Source organism: Rhinatrema bivittatum, chromosome 2, assembly GCF_901001135.1.
Source record: "Rhinatrema bivittatum chromosome 2, aRhiBiv1.1, whole genome shotgun sequence".
Lineage (NCBI taxonomy): Eukaryota > Metazoa > Chordata > Amphibia > Gymnophiona > Rhinatrematidae > Rhinatrema > Rhinatrema bivittatum.
In genome coordinates this window covers 10,482,663-10,505,511 of record NC_042616.1, presented here as the reverse complement: position 1 = coordinate 10,505,511, position 22,849 = coordinate 10,482,663, and the positions used below count along the sequence as shown (strand labels likewise).

The following is a 22,849-nucleotide window of genomic DNA, read 5'->3' as shown; positions in this document are numbered from 1 at the left end:
TCTGACCGCTTTGTTTCGAAGTCTGTGAGCAAACCACAGGCAGGCTAGTCTGATTGCGCGTGCTTCTAGGCGATTGATGTTCCATCCCGCCTCTTCTGCGTTCCACTGCCCTTGGGCAGTTAACTCCTCACAGTGTGCTCCCATCCTCGTAGACTGGCATCTGTGGTGAGTAGGGTCCAGGTTGGGGAGGATAATCTTGATCCCCGGCTCATGTGACTGGCCTGCAGCCACCACCGTAGCTGGGTCCGGACTCTGCCCGGGAGTGATAGACGTACAGTGTAGTTCTGGGACCATGGGCTCCATCGTGATAGAAGTGAGTGCTGTAGGGGCCTCATGTGGGCTCGTGCCCATGGCACAACTTCCAGTGTGGATGCCATCAGTCCGAGGACTTGCAGGTAATCCCATGCTGTGGGACGAGGGTTGTTCAGCAAGGTTTGCAGCCGGTTCCACAGTTTTGATCTCCTTGTGGGGGTCAGGCTGACCTTGTCTTCTTTGGTGTCGAATCGGACAGCGACTGTGAGGGTTGTAGGAAACTTTTGCTTGTGTTGACCACCCATCCTAGGCTCTCCAGTAGAGTTATGACTCTGCTGGTTGCTTGGTGGCTTTCCTCCGGTGACTTTGCCCTGATCAGCCAATCGTCTAGGTACGGGTGAACGAGGATTCCTTCCTTCCTCAGTGTTGCTGCCACCACTACTATTACCTTGGTGAATGTCCGGGGTGCTGTGGCTAACCCGAAGGGTAGAACCCGGAACTGGTAGTGATGGTCCAGGACTTTGAAGCGTAGGTAGCGCTGGTGGTCCTGATGAATTGGGATGTGTAGGTAGGCTTCCGAAAGATCCAGGGATGTGAGAAACTCTCCCGGCTGTATCGCCCTTATTACGGATCATAGGGTTTCCATGCGGAAGCAGGGAATCCTCAGGTGGCTGTTGACAGACTTGAGGTCCAGGATGGGCCTGAATGTTCCTTCTTAGGGACGATAAAATAAATGGAATAATGTCCAGTATTTATTTCTTGTGGAGGCACTGGGGTTATGGCCTTGAGGGCCAGTAGTCTGGACAGTGTAGCTTCCACTGCTGCCCTCTTGAAGAGGTCATGGCAGGGGGACTCCATGAACTTGTCCGGAGGGGTTCGTAGAAAATCCAGGGAGTACCCTTCCCGAATGATGGCTAGGACCCATTTGTCCGAAGTTATCTCAACCCATCTGCGGTAGAATAGGGCTAGTCTGCCCCCTATGGCTTCTTCCCTTGGACGGGTCGGCTGAATCTCATTGTGGGGTGCGGCTGGGGCCTGTCCCCAAGCTGGTTCCCCTCTTGTTGTGCTTGTTCCGAAAGGACTGGTTCCTGCCTGTAGGGTGGGGCGCTTGATAGTTGCTCCTTTAAGGATTGAAGTGCTGCGAACTTCTGCCCCTGGAGGGCCTGGGGAAGGGTTGTTGGTTTCTCTTCATCTTATCCTCCGGCAGGTGCAGCAATGGGGGACTCGCCCCATTTGTCGGCTAGTTTCTCTAGTTCGCTGCCAAACAGAAGGGATCCTTTGAAGGGCATCCTTGTGAGGCGCGTCTTGGAAGATGCATTGGCCAACCAGCTTCGGAGCCAGAGTTGTCTCCTGGCCGCCACCGCAGATGACACGCCTCTGGCCACTGTGCGTACTAGGTCGGAGGCAGCGTCCGCGAGGAATGATACTGCTGGTTCCATGTCTTCTACCGGGGTGTTGTTCCTGGTTTGGGATAAACAGGCACGTGTCACCACGGTGCAGCAGGCCGCAATTTGTAGAGACATAGCGGCTACGTCAAATGACTGTTTGAGGATGGATTCCAGACGCCGGTCAAGTGCATCCTTGAGCGCTGCTCCTCCCTCTACTGGGATAGTGGTGCGCTTAGAGACCGCGCAGACCATGGCATCCACTCTTGGGCATGCAAGAAGATCTTTGGTTGCCGGGTCCAGGGGGTATATGGCTGCCAAAGTTCATCCCCCTTTGAATGTGGACTCCGGAGCATTCCATTCCAGGTCAATCAGCTGTTGTGCCGCTTGTAACAGAGGGAAATGGCGAGAGGTCTGGTGAAGACCTTCCAGCAGGGGGTTCAGTTTAGGTTCCCCCGAAGTACCCGGGCCCAGGATGGCGAGCTCCGTCAGGCATTGGGTGACCAGGTCCGGGAGCTCGTTCTTTGTGACGAAGCGTCTCATGGTTCGGTGAGGCTCTGTTCCCGGGGGAGCTCCCCCTCTTCTAGGGGCTCGGCTTCCTCTTCAGAGATATCCGTGTCCCCATAGGTGGGGCTTCTGGGTAGTGGAAGCCTGTGCCTAGGTCTTGAAGGGCCTGGGGCATGAGGGTCCTTCGGTGGAGCATGTGGTTGAACAGCAGAGGTTCAGTTCGCATTTGAACAAAGGAGGGAATCCCCTTGAAGAACTCCACCCATGAGATCGATGCTGGGTCCAAGCTGAGGGGCGCTGGTTCCCTGGGGGTTCCCGTCTGTGGGGGGGGGGGCCCCGCTGGGATCTGCTAGGTCCAGGGTACCACCGGAGGAGCTAGTACTCTGCCCTGGGTGGGACTGGCCCTGACCTGGATCTCCCAGGGGCTCCTCACTCTGAGTGCACAGGGCGTCGGCCTCATCGCTTTGTGTGGTTCTGATATGACATGCTGGGCAGAGGCCTTGAGCCTTTATCCCTGATTCTGGTGGTGCCATGGCTCTCGTCGAGTAAACTCTTATGCGCTCCGATGCGCTTAAGATGAGCGTGCGAGTTGTGCGCACAGCTGTGCGTCCAGTCGTAGATATGCGCACCGCTCTGTGCGGGCAACATATGTGCACAAGGATTTATGTGCGTGTAAGTCTATGCGCATGTGTGCTTTGTGCGCCTAGCTCAGTTTTGTGCGCTTGGGCTAAACGGCGCAGCAAATAGGGCCAAGATGGCAACGGCGAGCATGCGGGCAATATGCCGACCCCCTCAGAGGGTCTCCACGTGGGTAGACCCTTGGAAATAGCCGGGGCCTGGCCCTGCTAGTGCGAATCAACCCGGTTGATCTTCTGCTTCAACCCGGATTGAAGCAGAAGATTTCTACCTTACCTTGTCTTCGGCACTTCCCGGTTTCATCCCGGGCGGTCTCCGGCTGCGGGGGGAGAGGGCAAATACTTTCACCGCCGCACTCGAGGGTGCACCTGCTGCTTCTCAGCCGTGCCAGAGTATCGGGGGCTAGGTCCTCACTGCGATTCGGCCGCCAGACCGAGGCTTACCTCCGAGGGACCACAGAAATCACCTCGGGAATCTCAACTGGGGGAGGGACCCGAGGGTATCACCGCAGGAGAGCGGGGCTCATCTTCAGGTAGATTTCTCCTTTAAATTTGGTTTCTTCTTTGAATTTGGTTCTAACGCTGCGAGAGTGTGCAGATTTATTTATTTATTTTATTTAATTTCTTTTCCTATACCGATGCTCAAGACTAGGTCTTATCGTACCGGTTTACAATGTAACTGAGGGGAAACCAATTAACATCAAGGTAGAAAGTAAAGAAAGTAAGAAAGATAGTAAGATAGTAAGAAAGTAAGAAAGATAGTCCCTAACTGCTATGGAGACGGAAAATACTGAAGAGCTGCACTTCCTACAGTGGTATATGTTCTAGGGGCTGACGTCAGATTGAAATCTGATCCGTCTCCAACTGCTAACAGGAGTACACTATACCCATTGGTCCTGAGCCCATCTGCTACATGCTAGGAAATAGAAGTTAATGGACTTCTCCTCCAAGAACTTATCCAAACCTTTTTTAAACCCAGCTACACTAATTGCACTAACCACATCCTCTGACAACAAATTCCAGAGCTTAATTGTGCGTTGAATGAAAAATAATTTTCTCAGATTAGCTTTAAATGTGTGTGAGCCCCTTGGAGTGGCCTGGGACTGGGGTATGCTGGAGAACAGACCAGGCAGGACTCTGACTGCTTTTCACCGGTTTAATTTTCAGATGTATATAAACAGAACAGAAGAAAATGGCTGCTTACCTCAGCAGACTGACAAGCAAAAGAAAAACTTCCAAAACAGACACAGCATTTAATTACAGCTTCCTTTTCTTCCTGGGGCCTTCTCTTCTCTCTCAGGGCCTCACCTCTTATCCCCTACCTTAGGAAAAATGCCCCACCCAAAGATCCCCATCCTGTCTGTCTTAAGGTGGACCAGGCCAGATAGCTGGAGCTGGTCCCTTAAGGCAGTCTAAGGCTGTCATGTACGCTATCACAATGTGCTATTTATTTATTTTATTTATTTAAACATTTTTATATACCAGCATTCGTTGTGGACATCATGTCGGTTTACAGTAAACAAATTAGGTTTGAAAAATTACATTTTAACAGGAAATTCAACTGGGAGGGAGGGTAACGACAGGCAGCTAAGACAGGTTAACTGAAACAAGATTCAGCTAACTTCATGGAGTGTCCCCCTAGTCCTATTATCCAAAAGAGTAAATAATTGATTCACATTTACCCGTTCTAGACCTCTTATGATTTTAAAGACCGCTATCATATCCCACCTCAGCCGTCTCTTCTCCAAGCTGAACAGCCCTAACATTTTTAGCTTTTCCTCTTAGGGGAGCTGTTCCATCCCCTTTATCATTTTGGTTGCCCTTCTCTGTATCTTCTCCATGGCAATTATATCTTTTTTTTGAGATGCGGCGACCAGAATTGTACACAGTATTCAAGGTGCGGTCTCGCCATGTAGCGATACAGAGGTATTATGACATTTTCCATTTTATTCACCATTCCCTTCCTAATAATTCCTAACATTGTTTGCTTTTTTGACTGCCGCAGCACCACTGAGCCGACGATTTCAATGTGTTATCCACTATGATGTCTTGGAAGCTATGTGCACACAGTGCGAAAATATTAAACTGGTCTTTCCCTAGTGTGGAATTTCTGGTGATTTGTAAGGCTAGCCTTCTGTTTGAAACTTTTACTACATTGAGTACATGAAAAAGATCTCTCTTCAGTGTGGATTTTCTGATGGGCTGAGAGGTTTTTCTTCCATTTGAAGGTTTTACCGCATTCAGTGCATTGAAAAGGTCTCTCTCCTGTGTGGATTTTCTGGTGTTTTATGAGGTTTGTCTTCCATTTGAAGGTTTTACTGCATTCAATGCATTGAAAAGGTCTCTCTCCTGTGTGGATTTTCTGATGTTTTATGAGGTTTGTCTTACACTTGAAGGTTTTACCGCATTCAGTGCATTGAAAAGGTCTCTCTCCTGTGTGGATTTTCTGGTGTTTTATGAGGTTTGTCTTACAATTGAAGGTTTTACTGCATTCAGTGCATTGAAAAGGTCTCTCTCCTGTGTGGATTTTCTGGTGTATTATGAGGTTTGTCTTCCATTTAAAGATTTTACTGCATTCAGTGCATTGAAAAGGTCTCTCTCCTGTGTGGATTTTCTGGTGTTTTATGAGGTTTGTCTTCCATTTGAAGGTTTTACTGCATTTAGTGCATTGAAAAGGTCTCTCTCCTGTGTGGATTGTCTGGTGTTTTATGAGGCTTGTCTTCCATGTGAAGGTTTTACTACACTCAGTACATTTAAATGGTCTCTGCCCAGTGTGGATTGTCTGGTGGTGTATGAGGCTTGTCTTCCGATTAAAAGTTTTACTACACTCAGTGCATATAAATGGTCTCTCTCCTGTGTGGATTTTCTGGTGGTTTATGAGATCTCTCTTCCATTTGAATGTTTTACTACACTCAGTGCATATAAATGGTCTTTCTCCTGTGTGGATTTTCTGGTGTTTTATGAGGTTTGTCTTCTCAGTGAAACTTTTAGTACACTCAGTACATTTAAATACTCTCTCCCCTGTGTGGATTTTCTGGTGGTTTATGAGGCATGTCTTCCCCATGAAGGCTTTACTACACTCAGTACATTTAAATGGTCTCTCTCTAGTAAAAAGTGATTTTGTTCCTGACTTTTTCCCACAGGTTACAAACACTAAGGGTTTATTCTTTTTCACTTTTCTCTGGTAGGGGTCAGAAGCGATGTAATCACTAGTACTTTGGAAGGGTCTCTCTGCTCTCAGGTGGCTCTGGTGCTCAGGGATATCTGTGAGCTCCCTGTCCCTTCCCTCACACTCGGTGCTTGCATTCGGCGAGGCTCCTGCAGCGTCGCTTGGCCTCTCCTCTGATTCCTGATTTTGTTTCCTAATTTTTCTCTTCTTAGTCCCCTGGGAAACAGTCTCACAGCCATTTCCTGATTCTTTTGGGATCTGTTCCAGTTTTTTAGGACGTTCTTCTCGATTCTCCTTCCTCTCTCCTTCCTGTTTGACTTCTCCAGCTGCTGGATATAAAGAGAAAGCATTAATTGTGTATTAACGAGTAAGGAAAGTGCCCAGTAAGCAGGGATCAGGAGTCACACATTAAGCACATGGGGATCTCTGATGTTTAGAGAATTGCAGGTGGATTGATGAAAAGATTCTGTCAAGTTATGTGTGAAGTGTTATATTGTGGCTCGGCAGTTTCCCTCTCCTCATTTAGACTTTCTGCTTAATCAGAACCGGCCACCATTGGGATAAAAGTTCCCACGAGCCTTCATTGCCGGCTCTGCTGGTTCCCAACTCAGTCCAGGCAGTGCATTGATCGTCCTTGGCTACGGACTACACCCCATGGCCACCTCCAGCTGATGAGGACCCTTTCTCTAAGCACTACAGGTCACCATTTCAGGATGACTGGGGCTCCTTTTCCCAGTATCTCTGAATGCTACCTCTGCAGTGAAGCTGGGGAGCAGCGGTCCTGAGATGAGAATCAAACCCAGGTCCAGCAGCGCTGCAGAACTTGCCACTAACCCAGGCCCATCTGAGTAAAGTCTTAAAAGAGGAGACCAACAGCAACTTGATGGTAAAAATCAATCCTCTAATTCATCCCCAGAATCACTTAAAATGGGAGGCTCCCATGTATAGACCGAGGCAGTAAAAGGTAAGTAGTTAGTACTTGTGGGAGCTTAATGGAGAAATTGCTTACCTGATAATTTCGTTTTCCTTAGTGTAGACAGATGGACTCAGGACCAATGGGTATAGTGTACTCCTGCTAGCAGCTGGAGACGGAGACAGATTTCAATCTGACATCAGCACTACATCAACCCATGCACAAGGCTCTGCTTCTCAGTTTTCTCTTTGAAAAGCAATGGAGGATATATGTGTGATTCGATAACTTTGTTAACTTGATTAACTTGGGTTGGTTGATATGATTTCTAACTGGAGACCGCCAAAGCATTCAACCGAGGAGCGCCGACACCTGGTCGGTGTGGGTGTCTTACTAGGGGTAAGGGCTGACTTACCCTTGCTTATCCTACGCTCAGGGATTGTCCTCAGAGATTTCCATATTTTCCGGGCAGCCATGGGCGGGGCTGAGTCCATCTGTCTACACTAAGGAAAACGAAATTATCAGGTAAGTAATTTCTCCATTTCCTAGCGTGCAGCAGATGGACTCAGGACCAATGGGATGTACAAAAGCTACTCCCGAGATGGGTGGAAGGCTGCCCGTGGTCCATTTGGGACTGCCCTTGTGAATGCTGTGTCCTCTCTAGCCTGGACAACCAGGCCGTAGAACCTCGAGAAGGATGGATTGAGGACCATATTGCCGCCCGACAGATCTCAACAGGAGACGGCCTCTTGGTTTCTGCCCAGGACACTGCCTGGGCCCTTGTGGAGTGGACCTTGACTTGCAGCGGTGGAGGCTTGCCTGCCTCTACGTAGGCTGCCTTGATTACTTCTTTGATCCAGCGGGATATGGTTGCCCGCCAGGCTGCTTTCCCTTGTTTCTTCCCGCTGTGAAGGACGAATAAATGGTCCGTCTTTGACACGGATTTCGATCTTTCCAGGTATTGGACTAGGAGTCTACCACCGTTGAGATGGTTGTTACAACTATGGCTGCTGTGCAGCTGCCTCACCACCAGAGGTCCCTCAAGAGCATGCTCTCCTGGCTGGCCCAATCCATCCTAGTCTTCTGCTCTATGTCCTGGACTTCCTTTATAACTCTGCCTACCCAATCCTTCAGTGCTTCGGCATCGAGCTCATTTGGGCTTCCTGCTCTAGCCTCTTGTGTGTATTCTGTCTTGCTGCGTTGCCTTCGGGCATTCTGTCTTGCTCTGTGGCCTTGGGCCTATTGGCCTGCCCTGTGGCCTTCTATCTCTCCCTGCTGCCCTCAGGCTCTGTGTCCTACTTTCCTGCCATCGGTCTGTGGCCTGCCTTCCCTTCCTTGCTGTCTTCGGACATTGTCTCGCGTCCTTGCTTGCTGCCTTCGGGCTTTTGTGTTTTATGTTCAGTGTTAGTACTGTCTGGTTATTGTCAGTCTTGCTTCCCCAGGTTCCCTTAGTCCAGTCACTCATACCTACAGTCAGTATCACCCTTACCTGTACGCTATCCTGAGTCCATCCATATCAGCACCCGGCTCCAGTATTCTGATCACCTTTACCTGCACTCATTTTCACACATACCTCCATGCTGCTTCCATGTATAAAGCTCACCCTTACCTCCACGCACCTAGTATCAGACTCCCTCCAGCCAACTCCCACCACCACAGGCATTCTCCAGTTAGCACTCAGTTCCACAAGCTCCAGCCAGTACCCACCTCTACAAATTCGTGCCTGCACCAGATTCTTCTCTAGCCAGTATCAGAGGCTCTACTGCAACTCCTATTTCTCTCCACCCTGAGTCACTCCTGCAGGTGGTGTTCACTACCCCTGACCAGTGCCCAATCATAACAATTGTGAAGCCGTCGTGAGTCGTCCGAGTCCTTATTCTCGTCTGGGGATGGTAGCGAGATAGTTTAGATAGAAGGGAGAAACCACCTTTGGAAGGAAGAAGGAGGGTAGAGTGCGTAGCTGTACGGATCCCGGTGTGAACCTGAGGAACGGTTCCCGGCATGATAGTGCTTGAAGTTCGGAGACTCAACGGCCTGAGCAGATATCCACTAGGAATGCAGTCATCAAGGTCAGGAGCCGTAGGGGCAGACCGTGCGTGGGTCTGAAGGAGGCTCCTACTAGGAAGTCTAGTACTAGATTGAGGTTACATAGGGGTATTGGCTACTTTAAGGGTAGTCGGATCTGTTTGACCCCTCTCAGGAAGCGTGAGATGTGCAGGTAGGTGGCTAGACTGATGCCGTCCACTTTGGTTCTGAAGCAGGCCAGCGCGGCCAGTTGAACTTTGATAGAGTTGAGGGACAACCCTTTCTTCACGCCATGCTGCAGGAACGCCAGGATCATGGGAACCTTGACTGACTGCGGTCAGACGTCGCGGTCTTCACACCAGGCTTCAAATATTCTCCCATATTCGTATAAAGGGAAAACTTGCACGCCCGGAGCAGGGTGTCAATCACCGGCCCTGAGTATCTGCTCTTCTTCAGGCAAGACCTCTCAATGTCTAGACCGTAAGCGAGAATCTCGTTGGGTCTTCATGGAGGATCTGTTCTTGCTGGAGTAGATCCATGTGTGGGGGGAGACATGGAGGGTTCCCCACCTGGAGTCTTTGCATGTCCGTATACCATGGTCTTCTTGACCAGTCCGGGGCCACTAGAAGTACTATCCCTCTGTGGTGTTCTATCTTGTGGATGATTCCGCCCAGTAGTGGCCATGGAGAGCAGGCGTACAGTAGGACCTCCTGTGGCCAGGCCTGGACGAGGGCGTCGATTCCCTGGGACAGTGGTTCCCGTTTGCGGCTGAAGAACTTGGGAACTCTGGTTTTGCACCCAGTGGCCAAGAGACCCATGGCGGGGTTCCCCAGCGGTTTACTATCAGCTGGAAGGCTGCACTGGACTGTGTCTATTTCCTTGGATCCAGACTCTCTCTGCTGAGGTAGTCCACAGTGACGTTGTCTTTTCCCGCTATGTGGGCAGCTGCTATCTCTTGAAGGTTTGTTTCCGCCCACCTCATTAGGGGTTCTATTTCCAGAGCCACCTGCTGGCTTCTGGTTCCCCCTTGGCGGTTGATGTAGGCCACTGTGGGTGCGTTGTCTGACATGACTGACTGATTTGCGCCAGAGTCTGTGACTGAATTGCAGGCAGGCTAGTCTGATTGTTCGTGCTTCCAGTTGGCCGACTCTTCTTTGTCCCATTGCCCTTGGGCCATTAGTTCCTGGCAGAGGGGCTCCCCACCCTCGCAGGCTCGCATCCGTGGTGAGCAAGGTCCAGTCCAGTGGGGATAGGCTTCTTCCCTCGCTCAAGTGGTCTTAATGCAGCCACCATTGTAGCTGGTTCCGTACCTCCGCCGGTAGTCGGAGGGGGCGGAGTAGTTCTGAGTCATCGGGTTCCACCGTGAGAGCAGGGAATGCTGTGGGGGGGGGGGGGGGGGGGGGTCGCATGTGAGCCCTTGCCCACGGGATGACTTCTATGGTCGAAGCCATGAGCCCGAGGACATGGAGGTAGTCCCCCGCCGTGGGGAGAGCGGAGTTCAGCAATACTCGTACTTGTTCCATCAATTTTCTTCTCCTTGTAAGGGGAAGGGTAACCTTGTTCTGTCTGGTGTCGAATCGGACTCGCAGGTATTCTAGAGATTGGGAGGACTGCAGCAAACTCTTGGATGTGTTGATTATCCACCTGAGGCTCTGCAGTAGGTTCATGACTCTGTGGTTGCTTGATAGCTTTCCTCTGGTGATTTCGCTCTGATCAGCCAATCGTCCAGGTATGGGTGCACGAGGATTCCTTCTTTCCTCAGTGTGGCTGCTACTACCACCATGATCTTGGTAAATGTTCGGGGAGCCGTAGCTAGCCCGAACGGTAGGGCCTGGAACTGGTAGTGATGACCCAATACTGCGAAGCGAAGGAAATGCTGATGGTTGTGATGGATCGGTATGTGGAGATAGGCTACCGACAGATCGAGGGAGGTTAGAAATTCTCCCGGTTGTACCATCTTTATGACCGAATGAAATATAGAAACATAGAAATGACGGCAGAAGAAGACCAAACGGCCCATCCAGTCTGCCCAGCAAGCCACGCAGTTCATCCATTTATTTATTTATTTATTTTCCCCCCCCCCACCCTTTTTCTCCTTCCACCCTTTTTTTTCCCACTCTTTTTCTCCCACCACCCTTTTTCTCCCTCCCACCCATCACTATTGGCTTCCAGCACCCTCCGGCCCCAACTCCCTTCCACCCCTCCACCATGCAGAGAGCAGCGCTGTATCCGCATCCCAGTGAACATCCAGCTCAACCAGGGGTAGCAACCGCCGCAACAAGCAGGCCACACCCCTGCCCCATACTCCTACCCACCCCTGCGTTGTTTGTTTGTTTCTTGTTTTAGTTTTATTTGGAGATGGCAGCCCTCTGTGAAGGCGGAACACCAACCACTGGCCACTGGCAACCCGCTCCGTGAATGCCTCTGTGGCTACTGCCGCTCCGTGCAGTGTTTTGCTGCCTGAAGGTGGAACACCAACTACTGGCCACTGGCATCCCGCTCCGTGAATGCCTCTGTGGCTACTGCCGCTCCGTGCAGTGTTTTGCTGCCTGAAGGTGGAACACCAACTACTGGCCACTGGCATCCCGCTCTGTGAATGCCTCTGTGGCTACTGCCGCTCCGTGCAGTGTTTTGCTGCCTGAAGGTGGAGCACCTACTGGCCACTGGCATCCCGCTCCGTGAACGCCTCTGTGGCTACTGCCGCTCCGTGCAGTGTTTTGCTGCCTCCTCTTTATTTACGCCCACTAGACTTGATGGATCCACAGTGTTTATCCCACGCCCCTTTGAAGTCCTTCACAGTTTTAGACTTCACCACTTCCTCCGGAAGGGCATTCCAGGCATCCACCACCCTTTCCGTGAAGAAATACTTCCTGACATTGGTTCTTAGTCTTCCTCCCCGGAGCCTCAGCTCGTGACCTCTGGTTCTGCTGATTTTTTTCCTACGGAAAAGGTTTGTCGTTGTCTTTGGATCATTAAAGTTTTTTAAGTATCTGAAAGTCTGAATCATATCACCCCTGCTCCTCCTTTCCTCCAGGGTGTACACATATTCAGATTCTTCAATTGCTCCTCATACGTCATCCGATGAAGGTCCTCCACCTTCCTGGTCGCCCTTCTCTGTACCGCTTCCATCTTGTCTTTGTCTCTTTGTAGATACGGTCTCCAGAACTGAACACAGTACTCCAGGTGAGGCCTCACCAAGGACCTGTACAAGGGAATAATCACTTCCCTTTTCTTACTCAATATTCCTCTCTCTATGCAGCCCAGCATTCTTCTGGCTTTTGCTATCGCCTTGTCACATTGTTTTGCAGACTTCATATCATTAGACACTATCACCCCAAGGTCCCTCTCCTGCTCCGTGCACATCAGCCTTTCCCCCCCCATCGAATACAGTTCATTCGGATTTCCACTCCCCATATGCATGACTTTACACTTCTTGGCATTGAATCTCAGCTGCCATATCTTCGACCACTCTTCCAGTTTCCTTAGATCCCGTCTCATTCTCTCCACTCCTTCCGGCGTGTCCACTCTGTTGCAGATCTTAGTGTCATCCGCAAAAAGACAAACCTTACCTTCTATCCCGTCCGCAATGTCGCTCACAAAGATATTGAATAGGACTTCCATGCGAAAACAGGGTACCGTCCTGTAGCGATTGACTGTCTTGAGGTCCAGGATGGGCCGAAATGTTCCCTCTTTCTTGGGAACGATGAAGTAGATGGAATAGTGCCCAGAATTTTGTTGTTGTGTGGGCACCGGTGTTATTGCCTTTAGGGCGAGAAGCTTTGTCAGTACAGTTTCCACTGCCGTTCTTTTGGAGGGGGAGTGGCAAAAAGAATTCGCAAACTTGTCCGGCAGGATGCTGTGGAAGTCCAGGTAGTATCCCTCTCAGATGATGGTTAGGGCCTAGTTGTCCGATGTAGAATAGGGCAAGCCTGCACCCTATGGGCTTTTCCCATAGATGGGTCTGCTGATTCTCATTGAGTGCTGCGGTTGGGGCCTGAGCCCGAGCCTGCTCCTCTTTTGTTGTTTCTGTTCCGAAAGGACTGTCCCCTGCTGGCGGGGCGAGGTGCGTGATGTGTGGTTTTGTATGGTCTAACACACTGAGATCCTCTGCCCTTGGGTGCCCGGGGACAGGGGCGTAGATTCTTCTTGTTTCTGTCCTCCGCGTAGCCGGGGTGTTGGGGACTTGCCCCACTTGTCGGCTAATTTGTCCAGTTTGCTTCTGAACAGAAGTGTTCCTCTAAAGGGCATTCTCATGAGCCTTGTCTTGGAGGTCGCGTCAGCTGACCAACTTCGAAGCCAGAGTTGTTTTCTGGCTGCCAATACGGACGAGATGCCCCTGGCTGTGGTGTATATCAGATCTGAAGTCGCATTCGTGAGGAATGATATTGCCGGGTCTAATGCTTCGATTGGCGTTGTTGCATTCCTGGACATAGCCAGGCAGGCGCGTGTCACCAGGGCACAGCAGGCAGCGATCTGTAAGGACATAGATGCCACATCAAAGGACTGTTTGAGGATTCCTGTCGTCTGTCATGGGCATCTTTAAGTGCCGCTCCTCCCTCGACTGGTATGGTGGTGTGCTTTGTGGTGGCGCAGACCAGGGCATCAACCTTAGAAAACCTCAGAAGTTCCTTAGTTGAGGGGTCCGAGGGGTAGAGGGCTTCTAGGGCCCGACCTCCCTTGAAGCCTACCTGGAATGGAACGCTCCAGAGGCCAATCAGTTGTTGAACGGCCTGTAGTATTGGGAAATGGCGTGAGGCCTGATGAAGCCCGACCAGATAGGGATTCGCCTTGGACTCTGCTGTGTTTGTATCCGGTATGGCCAATGCCTTCAGGCTCGTGGCCACGAGGTCTGGTAGCTCGTCTTTGGAGAAGAAATGCATGATGGTTCGAATCGGGTTCCATTCCAGGAGGGATTTCCCCATCTTCCAGGGGTTCTGAATCTTCCTCCGAATGCTCTGTGTCCCCTAAGGGGAGGCATTTGTCCAGGTGGGTCCCATCTAGAGGAGGCTGAGAGGGACCAGGGAGGTTCTGGTCCACTGGTGAGGGTTGTGGCTGCATCACCAGTGGTCCTGACTGTGCGTGGATGAAGGATTGCAGATCTGCGAAGAATCCTGCTCAGGAGAAGTTACCTGGGACTGTATTGGGTCTGATGGTGCTCCCTGACGCTCCCCATTGAGATGGGGCCGAGTCGGGCATAGCGAGGTCCGGGGTAGTATTGCTGGAGCCGGATTCCTCAACTTGCTGAGGGGGGCCTTGTCTCGGTTCCCCCATTGATGCAATTTTTATATTATTGATTTTTATTTGGTTTAATTGTAGCCCCTGAGGCAGCGGCTACTAAGCTGCGAAACTCGGCCTGAGTCGGGCAATTTTACGAACATGTCCTTGGTTTAATAAACATTGGAAAAGATCAAGGCATCTATTTCTTTTGTGTTTTCCTGACGGCTATCATAGATCGCCTACCTCTGTTTTCTTGGACCATCCCTTGTGGAATGGGCCTTGACTTGTAGAGGTGGAGGCTTACCTGCCTCTATGTAGGCCGCCTTGATTACTTCTTTGATCCAGCAGGCAATGGTTGCCCGCGAGGCCGCTTCCCCTCGCTTCTTCCCACTGTGAAGAATGAACAGATGGTCCGTCTTTCGTACAGGTTCCGATCTTTCCAGGTATCCGACTAGGAGTCTGTTGACGTTCAGGTGGCGAAGAAGGCGTGAGTCTTCAAGTTCTTATGTTCATCTGGAGATGGCAGCGAGATGGTTTGGTTTAGATGGAAGTGAGAAACCACCTTTGGCAGGAAGGAGGGTACAGTGCGCAGATGTATGGATCCCGGTGTGAATCTGAGGAACGGCTCCCAGCATGATAGTGCTTGAAGTCGGAGATTGGACGGGATGAGCAGATTGCCACGAGGAACGCCATCTTCAAGGTCAGGAGCCGTAGGGACAGACCGCGAGTTGGTCTGAATGAGGTTCCTGCTAGGAAATCTAGATTGAGATTCCATAGTGGTATCGGCCACTTTAGAAGTGGTCGAATATACTTGATCCCTTTTAAGAAGCGGGAGATGTCTGGGTGGGCTATTAGGCTGCTGCCGTCCACCCTAGATCTGAAGTTGGCCAGGGCGGCCAGTTGCACTTTGATGGAGTTGAGGGACAACCCTTTGCTCATGCTGTCCTGCAGAAATTCCAAGATCATGGTGATTTTGACTGTCCGTGGAAGGATGTTGCGGTCCTCGCACCAGGCTTCGAATATTCTCCATACTCGTATATATGTTAAGGAGGTGGAGAACTTGCGCACTCGGAGCAGTGTATCAATCACTGGTCCTGAGTATCCACTCTTTTTCAGGCGAGACCTCTCAATGGCCAGACCATAAGCGAGAATCTCATTGGGTCTTAGTGGCGGATCGGTCCTTGCTGGAGTAGATCCCTGTGTGGAGGTAGGCATAGAGGGTTTCCCGCCAGAAGTCTTCACATGTCCGCGTACCACGGTCTTGGCCAGTCCAGGGTCACTAGAAGTACCAGCCCTCTATGGTGTTCTATCTTGAGGAAGATTCCGCCCCGTAGTGGCCATGGAGGGAAGGCGTACAGAAGGTCCTCTGAGGCCAGGTCTGGATGAGGGCGTCTATTCCCTGGGACTGCGGTTCCCGTCTTCGGCTGAAGAACATGGAAACCCGGGTGTTGGAACCGGTTGCCAGGAGATCCATGGCTGGGGTTCACTATCCGTTGGAAGGCTGCTATCTACAGTGTCCATTCCCCTGGATCCAGACTCTCTCTACTGAGATAGTCTGCAGTGACATTGTCTTTTCCCGCGAGGTGGGCGGCTTATATCTCTTGTAGGTTTGATTCTGCCCACGTCATTAGGGGTTCTATTTCCAGGGACACCTGCTGGATCCTGGTTCCCCCCTAGCAGTTGATGTAGGCCACTGCTGTGGCGTTGTCCGACATGACTGACTGATTTACCCCAGAGTCTGTGACTGAACCATAGGCAGGCTAGTCTGACTGCTCGGGCTTCCAGTCGGTTTATGTTCCATGCCAACTCTTCTTCATCCCATTGCCCTTGAGCCGTTAGCTCCTGGCAGTGGGCTCCCCATCCCCGCAGGCTTGCATCCATGGTGAGCAAGGTCCATTCCAGTGGGGATAGGCTTGTTCCCTCAGGTGGTCTTCTTGTAGCCACGACTGTAGTTGATTCCGAATCTTCGCCAGTAGTTAAAGAGGGGGCGGTGTAGTTTTGAGACATCGGGTTCCACCGTGACAGTAGGGAATGTTGTAGGGGCCACATGTAGGCCCTTGCCTACAGGACAACTTCTATGGTTGATGCCATGAGTCAGAGGACTTGAAGATAGTCCCATGCCATGGAGAGAGTGGAATTCAACAATGCTCGTAGTTTTTCCATCAATCTCCTTCTCCTTGTAGGGGGAAGGGTGACTTTGTTCCATTCGGTGTCGAACAGACTCCCAGGGCTGCAGGTGCCTCTTGGGTGTGTTGATGACCCACCTGAGGTTCTATAGTAGTTTCTTGACTCTGGTGGTTGCTTGCTGGCTTTCCTCTGACGATTTCGCTCTGATCAGCCAATCTTCCAGGTATGGGTGCACGAGGATTCCTTCTTTCCTCAGTGCTGCCGCTACTACCACCATGATCTTGGTGAATGTTCAGGGAACCGTAGCTAGCCAGAACAATAGGGCCTGGAACTGGTAGTGATGGCCCAATATCGCGAAGCGTAGGAAACGCTGGTGGATGCGATGGATCGGTATGTGGAGATAGGCTTCTGACAGATCCAGGGAGGTCAGGAATTCTACCGGTTGTCCCGCCCTTATGATCGAACGCAGGGTTTCCATGCAGAAGCGGGGTACCTTCAGGTAGTGATTCACGGTCTTGAGTTTCAGTATGGAAAATAGATGGAAGAATGCCCAGTATTTATTTGTTGCGAGGGCACCGGTGTTATAGCCTCCAAGGCAAGTAATTTGGTCAGTGTAGCTTCCACTGCCGTCCTCTTGGAGGGGTCGTGGCAGGGGGATTTCACAAACTTGTCCGGAGGGATGTGGTGAAAATCCAGATAATATCCATCTCGAATGATGGCTAGGACCCACTTGTCCGAAGTTATCGCGACCCCTCTTTGGTAGAATAGGGCAAGTCTGCCCCCTATGGCCTCTTCCCTTGGATGGGTCGGCTGATTTTCATTGTGGAGTGCGGCTGGGGCCTGGACCCGAGCCGGCTCCCTTTTTGTTCTGCTTGTTCTGAAAGGACTGGCCCCTGCCTGCGAGGCGAGCCGCTTGATATGTGCTTCTGTATGGATTGAAGCGCTGTGATCCTCTGCCCCTAGAAGTTCGGGGGAAGGGTCGCTGGTTTCTCTTATTCCTGTCCTCCGGTAGCTGCGGCAATGTGGATTCACCCCATATATTGGCTAGCTTCTCCAGTTCGTTTCCGAACAGAAGGGTTCCCTTGAAGGGCATCCTGGTGAGTCTCATTTTGAACGACGTGTTGGCCGACCAACTTTGGAGCCAGAGCTGTCTTCTGGCCGCCACGGCAGATGACACGCCTCTAGCGGCAGTGCGCACCAGATCAGAGGTGGCATCTGTGAGAAATGATAGTGCTGGTTCCAGGGCTTCACCGGGGGTGTTGCTCCTGGTTTGTGGTAAGCAGGCACGTGTCACCACGGCACAGTAGGCCACGATCTGTAGAGACATAGCGGAAACGTCAAAGGACTGTTTGAGGATGGATTCCAGACGTCTGTCTTGGGCATCCTTGAGTGCTGCTCCTCCCTCGACTGGGATGGTAGTGCAGTTTGAGACCGTGCAGACCATGGCATCCACTCTCGGACCTGCCAGGAGATCTTTGGCAGCAGGGTCCAGGGGGTACATGGCTGCCAAGGCACGCCCCCCTTTGAATGTGGTCTCCGGGGCTTCCCATTCCAGGTCAATAAGCTGCTGGACGACTTGCAACAGCGGAAAATGGCAGTAGGTCTGAAGGAGTCCATCTAGGAGGGGGTTCGTCTTAAGGTTCCCCCGAGGAACTTGTGTCTGGGATAGCAAGTTCTTTCAAGCTGTGACCAGGTCTGTAAGCTCGTCCTTGGTGAAGAAATGCCTCATGGTTCGGTCCCTGGGGGGAGTTCCCCTTCCTCCAGAGGATCTGAATCCTCGTCAGAGTTGTCCCTGTCCCCGAAGGTGGAGCTTCGGGGCAGGGGAGGCACTTCTCTGGGCCTAGAGGGTCCCGGGATGTTGAGGTCTTCTGGGAGAGGCTGTGGCCATGTTATCGGAGGCGCCAGCTGAATGTGGACAAATGTATGCAGGCCTTTGAAGAATTCCACCCAGGAGATAGATACTGGGTCTAAATTGAGAGACGCTGTGTCCCTGGGGAGCCCCGTTTGAGAGAGGCTCCCGCTGGGAGTCGCAAGGTCCGGCATATTGTCCGAGGAGCCAGATCCCGGTCCCAGTTGGGGAAGGCCTTGGGATGAATCCCCTAGGGCCTCCTCGCACTGTATACACAGGGCCGTGGCCTCCATGCTGCGCTGCTCTAATGTGGCATGCTGAGCTGAGGCCCTGAGCTTCTTCGCCGGTGGTGCCATGGCTTGTGCGCATAAAATCCAGGGACTGGGTGGCTTAGTTATGCACCCCGATGCGTCGAGGATGTGCACTTAGTTTGGGTGCGCTCAATAAGATGCTTGCGCCGCTGTGCGCACGGGCCAAACTTATGCGCCCGGCACAGTAAGCGTGTGGCTATGTGTGTCGCTATGCGCAGAGAACTTATGCGCGTGCCGATGTGCGCACAAGTGATTTGTGCGCACTGCTCGCCTCTATGCTCATGGGTTGAGGCGGCAGACAGAGCGGCGAACAGGTCAAGATGGCGGAGGCGACCACGCGAACATTATGCGGACCACCTCTAAGGATCTCCATGTGGGAGGACCCTTGAATGCGACCGGGGTCCTAGCCCTGCTAGGGCTGATCAACCCTGTGTGATTCTTTGAACTTCGGAGACCGGAGACTTAAGTAGTTTTCTACCTTACCTTGTCTCGGCGTTCCCGGTCTCATTCCGGGCGGTCTCCGGTGCGGGGGGGGGGGGGGGGGGGGGAGGGGAAATTCCTTCATCGCTGTGCTCGAAGTTGCACCCGCTGCCTCTCAGCCTCACCCGTTGCCGGGGGCTAAGGATCGCGGAAATCACCTCGGGACTTCTCAACTGGGGGAGGGACCCAATGGGTGTCACCGCAGGAGAGCGGGGCTCGTCTGTAGAGGTAAGATTTCTTCTTGATTTGGGTTTCTTTGGTAAATTACTCTAACGCTGTGAGAGCATGCATAGAGTCCCGAACTGCTATGGAGACAGAAAATACTGAAGAGCTGCACTTCCTGCAGGGGTATATGTACTAGGGCTGATGTCAGATTGAAATCTGATCCGTCTCCAACTGCTAGCAGGAGTACACTATACCCATTGTTCCTGAGTCCATCTGCTACACGCTAGGAAATTTTTGATTAGAAAATGTTTTTTGTTCCTCAAATAGTAGTGTATTTTTATAATAGGTGTGGACCATTAAATTCAAGCACTGATAGCCAAGGCTCCTTCACAGAGCCCGAAGTGGTCCATCCTCCTCTGCTGTGGGTTCTTTCCACACAGCTCAGTTATTCTGACATCTGTGAATCATTGCTACAGTTAAAGACTGAGAAATGGCAGCTGATTATAGGGTCTGGGGAAGCTTGGGCTCACCGAGTGTAGGTCAGGCCCTTCCAAGCTCATCGGCTTCTCTGATTGAATAATTAGGGAATGAGACTAGGGAAGAGCATGGGATGTTCTGCACTTTTATTTCTTTCAGGCCTTTGCTGCTGTTCCCCAGAGGAAATTCAATAAAAAGCAGAAACTTTTAAGGGGGAGAAGAGAAACCATACGAGCCCAAGTTTGTAGCCCTGCTTAGAGAACTGGAGGAGGCGCTGTCTCTGATATAAAGGGGAGGGAGCCTGGAATACACACATGGGAGGTCTTAGGGTCCCATCTGCTCCCATCCTAAAGCAGAGGGAGCGCTGGGCAGCTCCTGATTATGTTCTGAAATTTCTGGAGTGAAGGAAAGCCAGGAAATAAAAATCACAAATGAGCCTCAGTAAATCAGGACCTGTGTCTGATAAAGATTCAGGTAACGCAATCCTTACCCAGGGAGAGCAGGATCTCATAATTCTCCTTCATCACCTCCCTGTAAAGCTCCTTCTGCCCTTCATTTAAATACTCCCATTCCTCCTGGGAGAAATAGACAGCGATGTCCTCAAACGTCACCCGCACCTGAAACACAAACCAGAAACACTCAGGGACACGAGGAGGGGCTCAGTGTGCATCAGATCTCAGCTGGATTTATTCTCATATTTATCTGAAGAAACTATGAGGGGCCATGCTGGGTCAGACCAATCTTCCAATGAGCTCAGCCTCCTGCCTCTGGCAGTGTCGGATCCTTGCCACTTGGAAGTACCTGGTGTTGTGCTTTGTGTAGCTCTGACAATTATTATTTTACAAGTAATACAAGGGATGAGATAAAAAGGTCCAAATCTATTGGCTGGAGATGGACTTTTGTTACAACTCATGTTAACTACAGAACTGACAAACATGGAAAAGGAAGCTGGAAAACTGCTGAAGAGCAGAGAACAGTGAAAGAGGAATTGTAAGAGGAATTAGGTGTACCCCTAAATAACAGAGATAATCTGTAGCCCATTGTAATGGTAAGGCGTCTGTCCACATCCCCGGTAAGGTAGGAGGACAGGCCAGGGCAGATGATTTAGACTCATTTAATATAAACCCTGAGAATACCCCGAAGTTCCAGACTATGCACACTAAAGCGGGCAAGGATTTCTGAGGATCCGTGATAAAAACCAGCAGATCGTCCGCAAACGCTACACTTTAAAAAATACGCGTGCCAAATCATACCCCCCCCCCCCCCCCTAATCTCCCGATTCTGGTGTATTGCAAGAAGAAGGGGTTCTAACTGCAAAATAAACAATAAGGGTGACAATGGGCATCAAAGGGTTCCGGCTGCACCCCGTTCGCGAGGATAATTGCTTTGGGATCTGTGTATAGAAGCCTTAGGGCCTGCATGAAAAAAACATTAAACCCCAATCGCTGTAACATAAAAAGATAACGCCATTCTACCCAATCAAATGCCTTTTCGGCATCAAAACTGATAGTAAGATGAGGAGAATCCATTTGGAGGCACATTGTCATGGCCGTCGAGACTCGTTGGATGTTGGCAAGTGCATAGCACTGGCGAACAAATCCCACTTGATGGTCTCCAACTAATGAGGGTATAATGCCAGCTAGCCTATCCGCTAAGATTTTGGCCAGTAATTTGATGTCCAAATTTAATAACGATATGGGGCGGTATGATTCAGGAAGAAGGGGATCCTTGCCCACCTTAGGTACGAGGGTAATAAGCGCCAAATTTTCAGGCACCGGAAAGGAGCCCCGATTGACCAGTTCTGTGAACCCCGTGGCCAAGGGGCCTGCTATCTTGTCACTTAGTAATCTGAAGAACTCCGTGGTATAACCATCTGGGCCCAGAGCTTTAAAAGGTAGAGCCCGACGAATGACCCAAGCGGACCCCATCCTCCGAAATAGGTTGGTTTAGTTTCTCCCTCTGTTCCCTTGTTAAACTCGGAAGAGGTAACGAGGAGCAAAAATTCTCATATACCTCTTCACTCCCACCCTCCGAGGAATATAAAACAGAATAGAAGTCTCTAAAACTCTTTAATATAGAGGGGGTATCCCGAATTACCGTATTGGTAGTGGTCCTTCAGCGCAGGGATGTACCTATGGGTGCGAGCGGATCGGATCAAATTGGACATCATACGTCCCGCTTTGTGTATTGATAGAGACGAAATTGATAATATATGAAACTTTTTTTTGCACGCTGGTGTAGAAGGGAATTTAGAGCCACCTGTAAGGAGCAATACCTATCCCGAGTCTGGGAAGTCACATCAGAAGTCAAACTAACTCGAGCCTTCCGTAACTGTGTATTCAATGCCAGGATCCGTTTTATTAAGAACCTTCCTTCTGTGGGACACGTATGAAATTATATCACCTCGTAATACCGCCTTCGCCGTGTACCAAAATAGAGCCGACTGGGGGGCGCGAAATTGATTAAGGTCGACGTAGTCCGTCCATTTGGCCCGTATATAGTCCCAAAACTGTGTATCATTAACCAAAAAATAAGGACAGCACCAAAATTTTACCCCAGGCTGCCAACCAAAAAATTGAAAATCCACCCAGACAGGCGCATGGTCAGAGATCACGATATTATTAATTTCCGCGTCCTGAACCATAGGAAACACATGGCTACTGACAAGGAAATAGTTAGCCTCAATTGAGATGCGTGAGCTCGGGAGATATGTGTAAAGTCACGCTCCTTGGGTGTAAGATTCTCCAAGCATCCAACAAATGCAATTTATCCTCCAAGAATTGAGGGCCTTTTCCCAGACCCTGTTCTCGACATAGGGGAGACGCATCAAGCGTCACGTCTCAAACAGTGTTAAAGTCCTCTCCTACAATCAGTATGTCTGTTAAGTATGGGATCAAATGAGAGTAAAGTCTTCTAAAAAAGTTAGGACTATAGTTATCAGGGGCACAGACATTGCATAACACGACAGTTTGGCCATAGAGTTCAGTAACTAATAAGATAGCGACCTTGGGGGTCCGCAATTTCTTTGATAATTTTTAGAGGAAGCCACTTGTGAATCAAGATAGCTATACCTGCCAACTTTGAGGAGGCAGAAGCAGACCTCACCCCCCCCCCCCCCCCCCCCCCGTCTCGCCTCAGTTTACCATGCTCGGCTGCGGAAAAATGAGTCTCCTGCAAGTAAGCCACCTGGGCCTGTTTTTTCTTCAACAGGCTAAGTACTTTAGAACACTTAATAGGCGAGTGTATCCCACAGACATTCCAGGAGACCACTTGAGTATGATTACTCATAACCTAAGCTGAAAAAGAGAGAATAACACCGTGATCTCCCAAGTTGTCTGGT

At 50.7% G+C, this 22,849-nt stretch overlaps 1 protein-coding gene across 1 annotated transcript in view; it reads right to left on the bottom strand.

Moving 5' to 3' along the window:
- LOC115083528 (zinc finger protein 850-like) overlaps window positions 1-22,849 on the bottom strand; it is a 111,372-nt gene that overhangs the window by 83,071 nt on the left and 5,452 nt on the right. Inside the window, 1 exon segment of the mRNA XM_029587407.1 lies at window positions 4,961-6,277. Within this exon segment, the coding sequence (XP_029443267.1) occupies window positions 4,961-6,277 (1,317 nt within the window).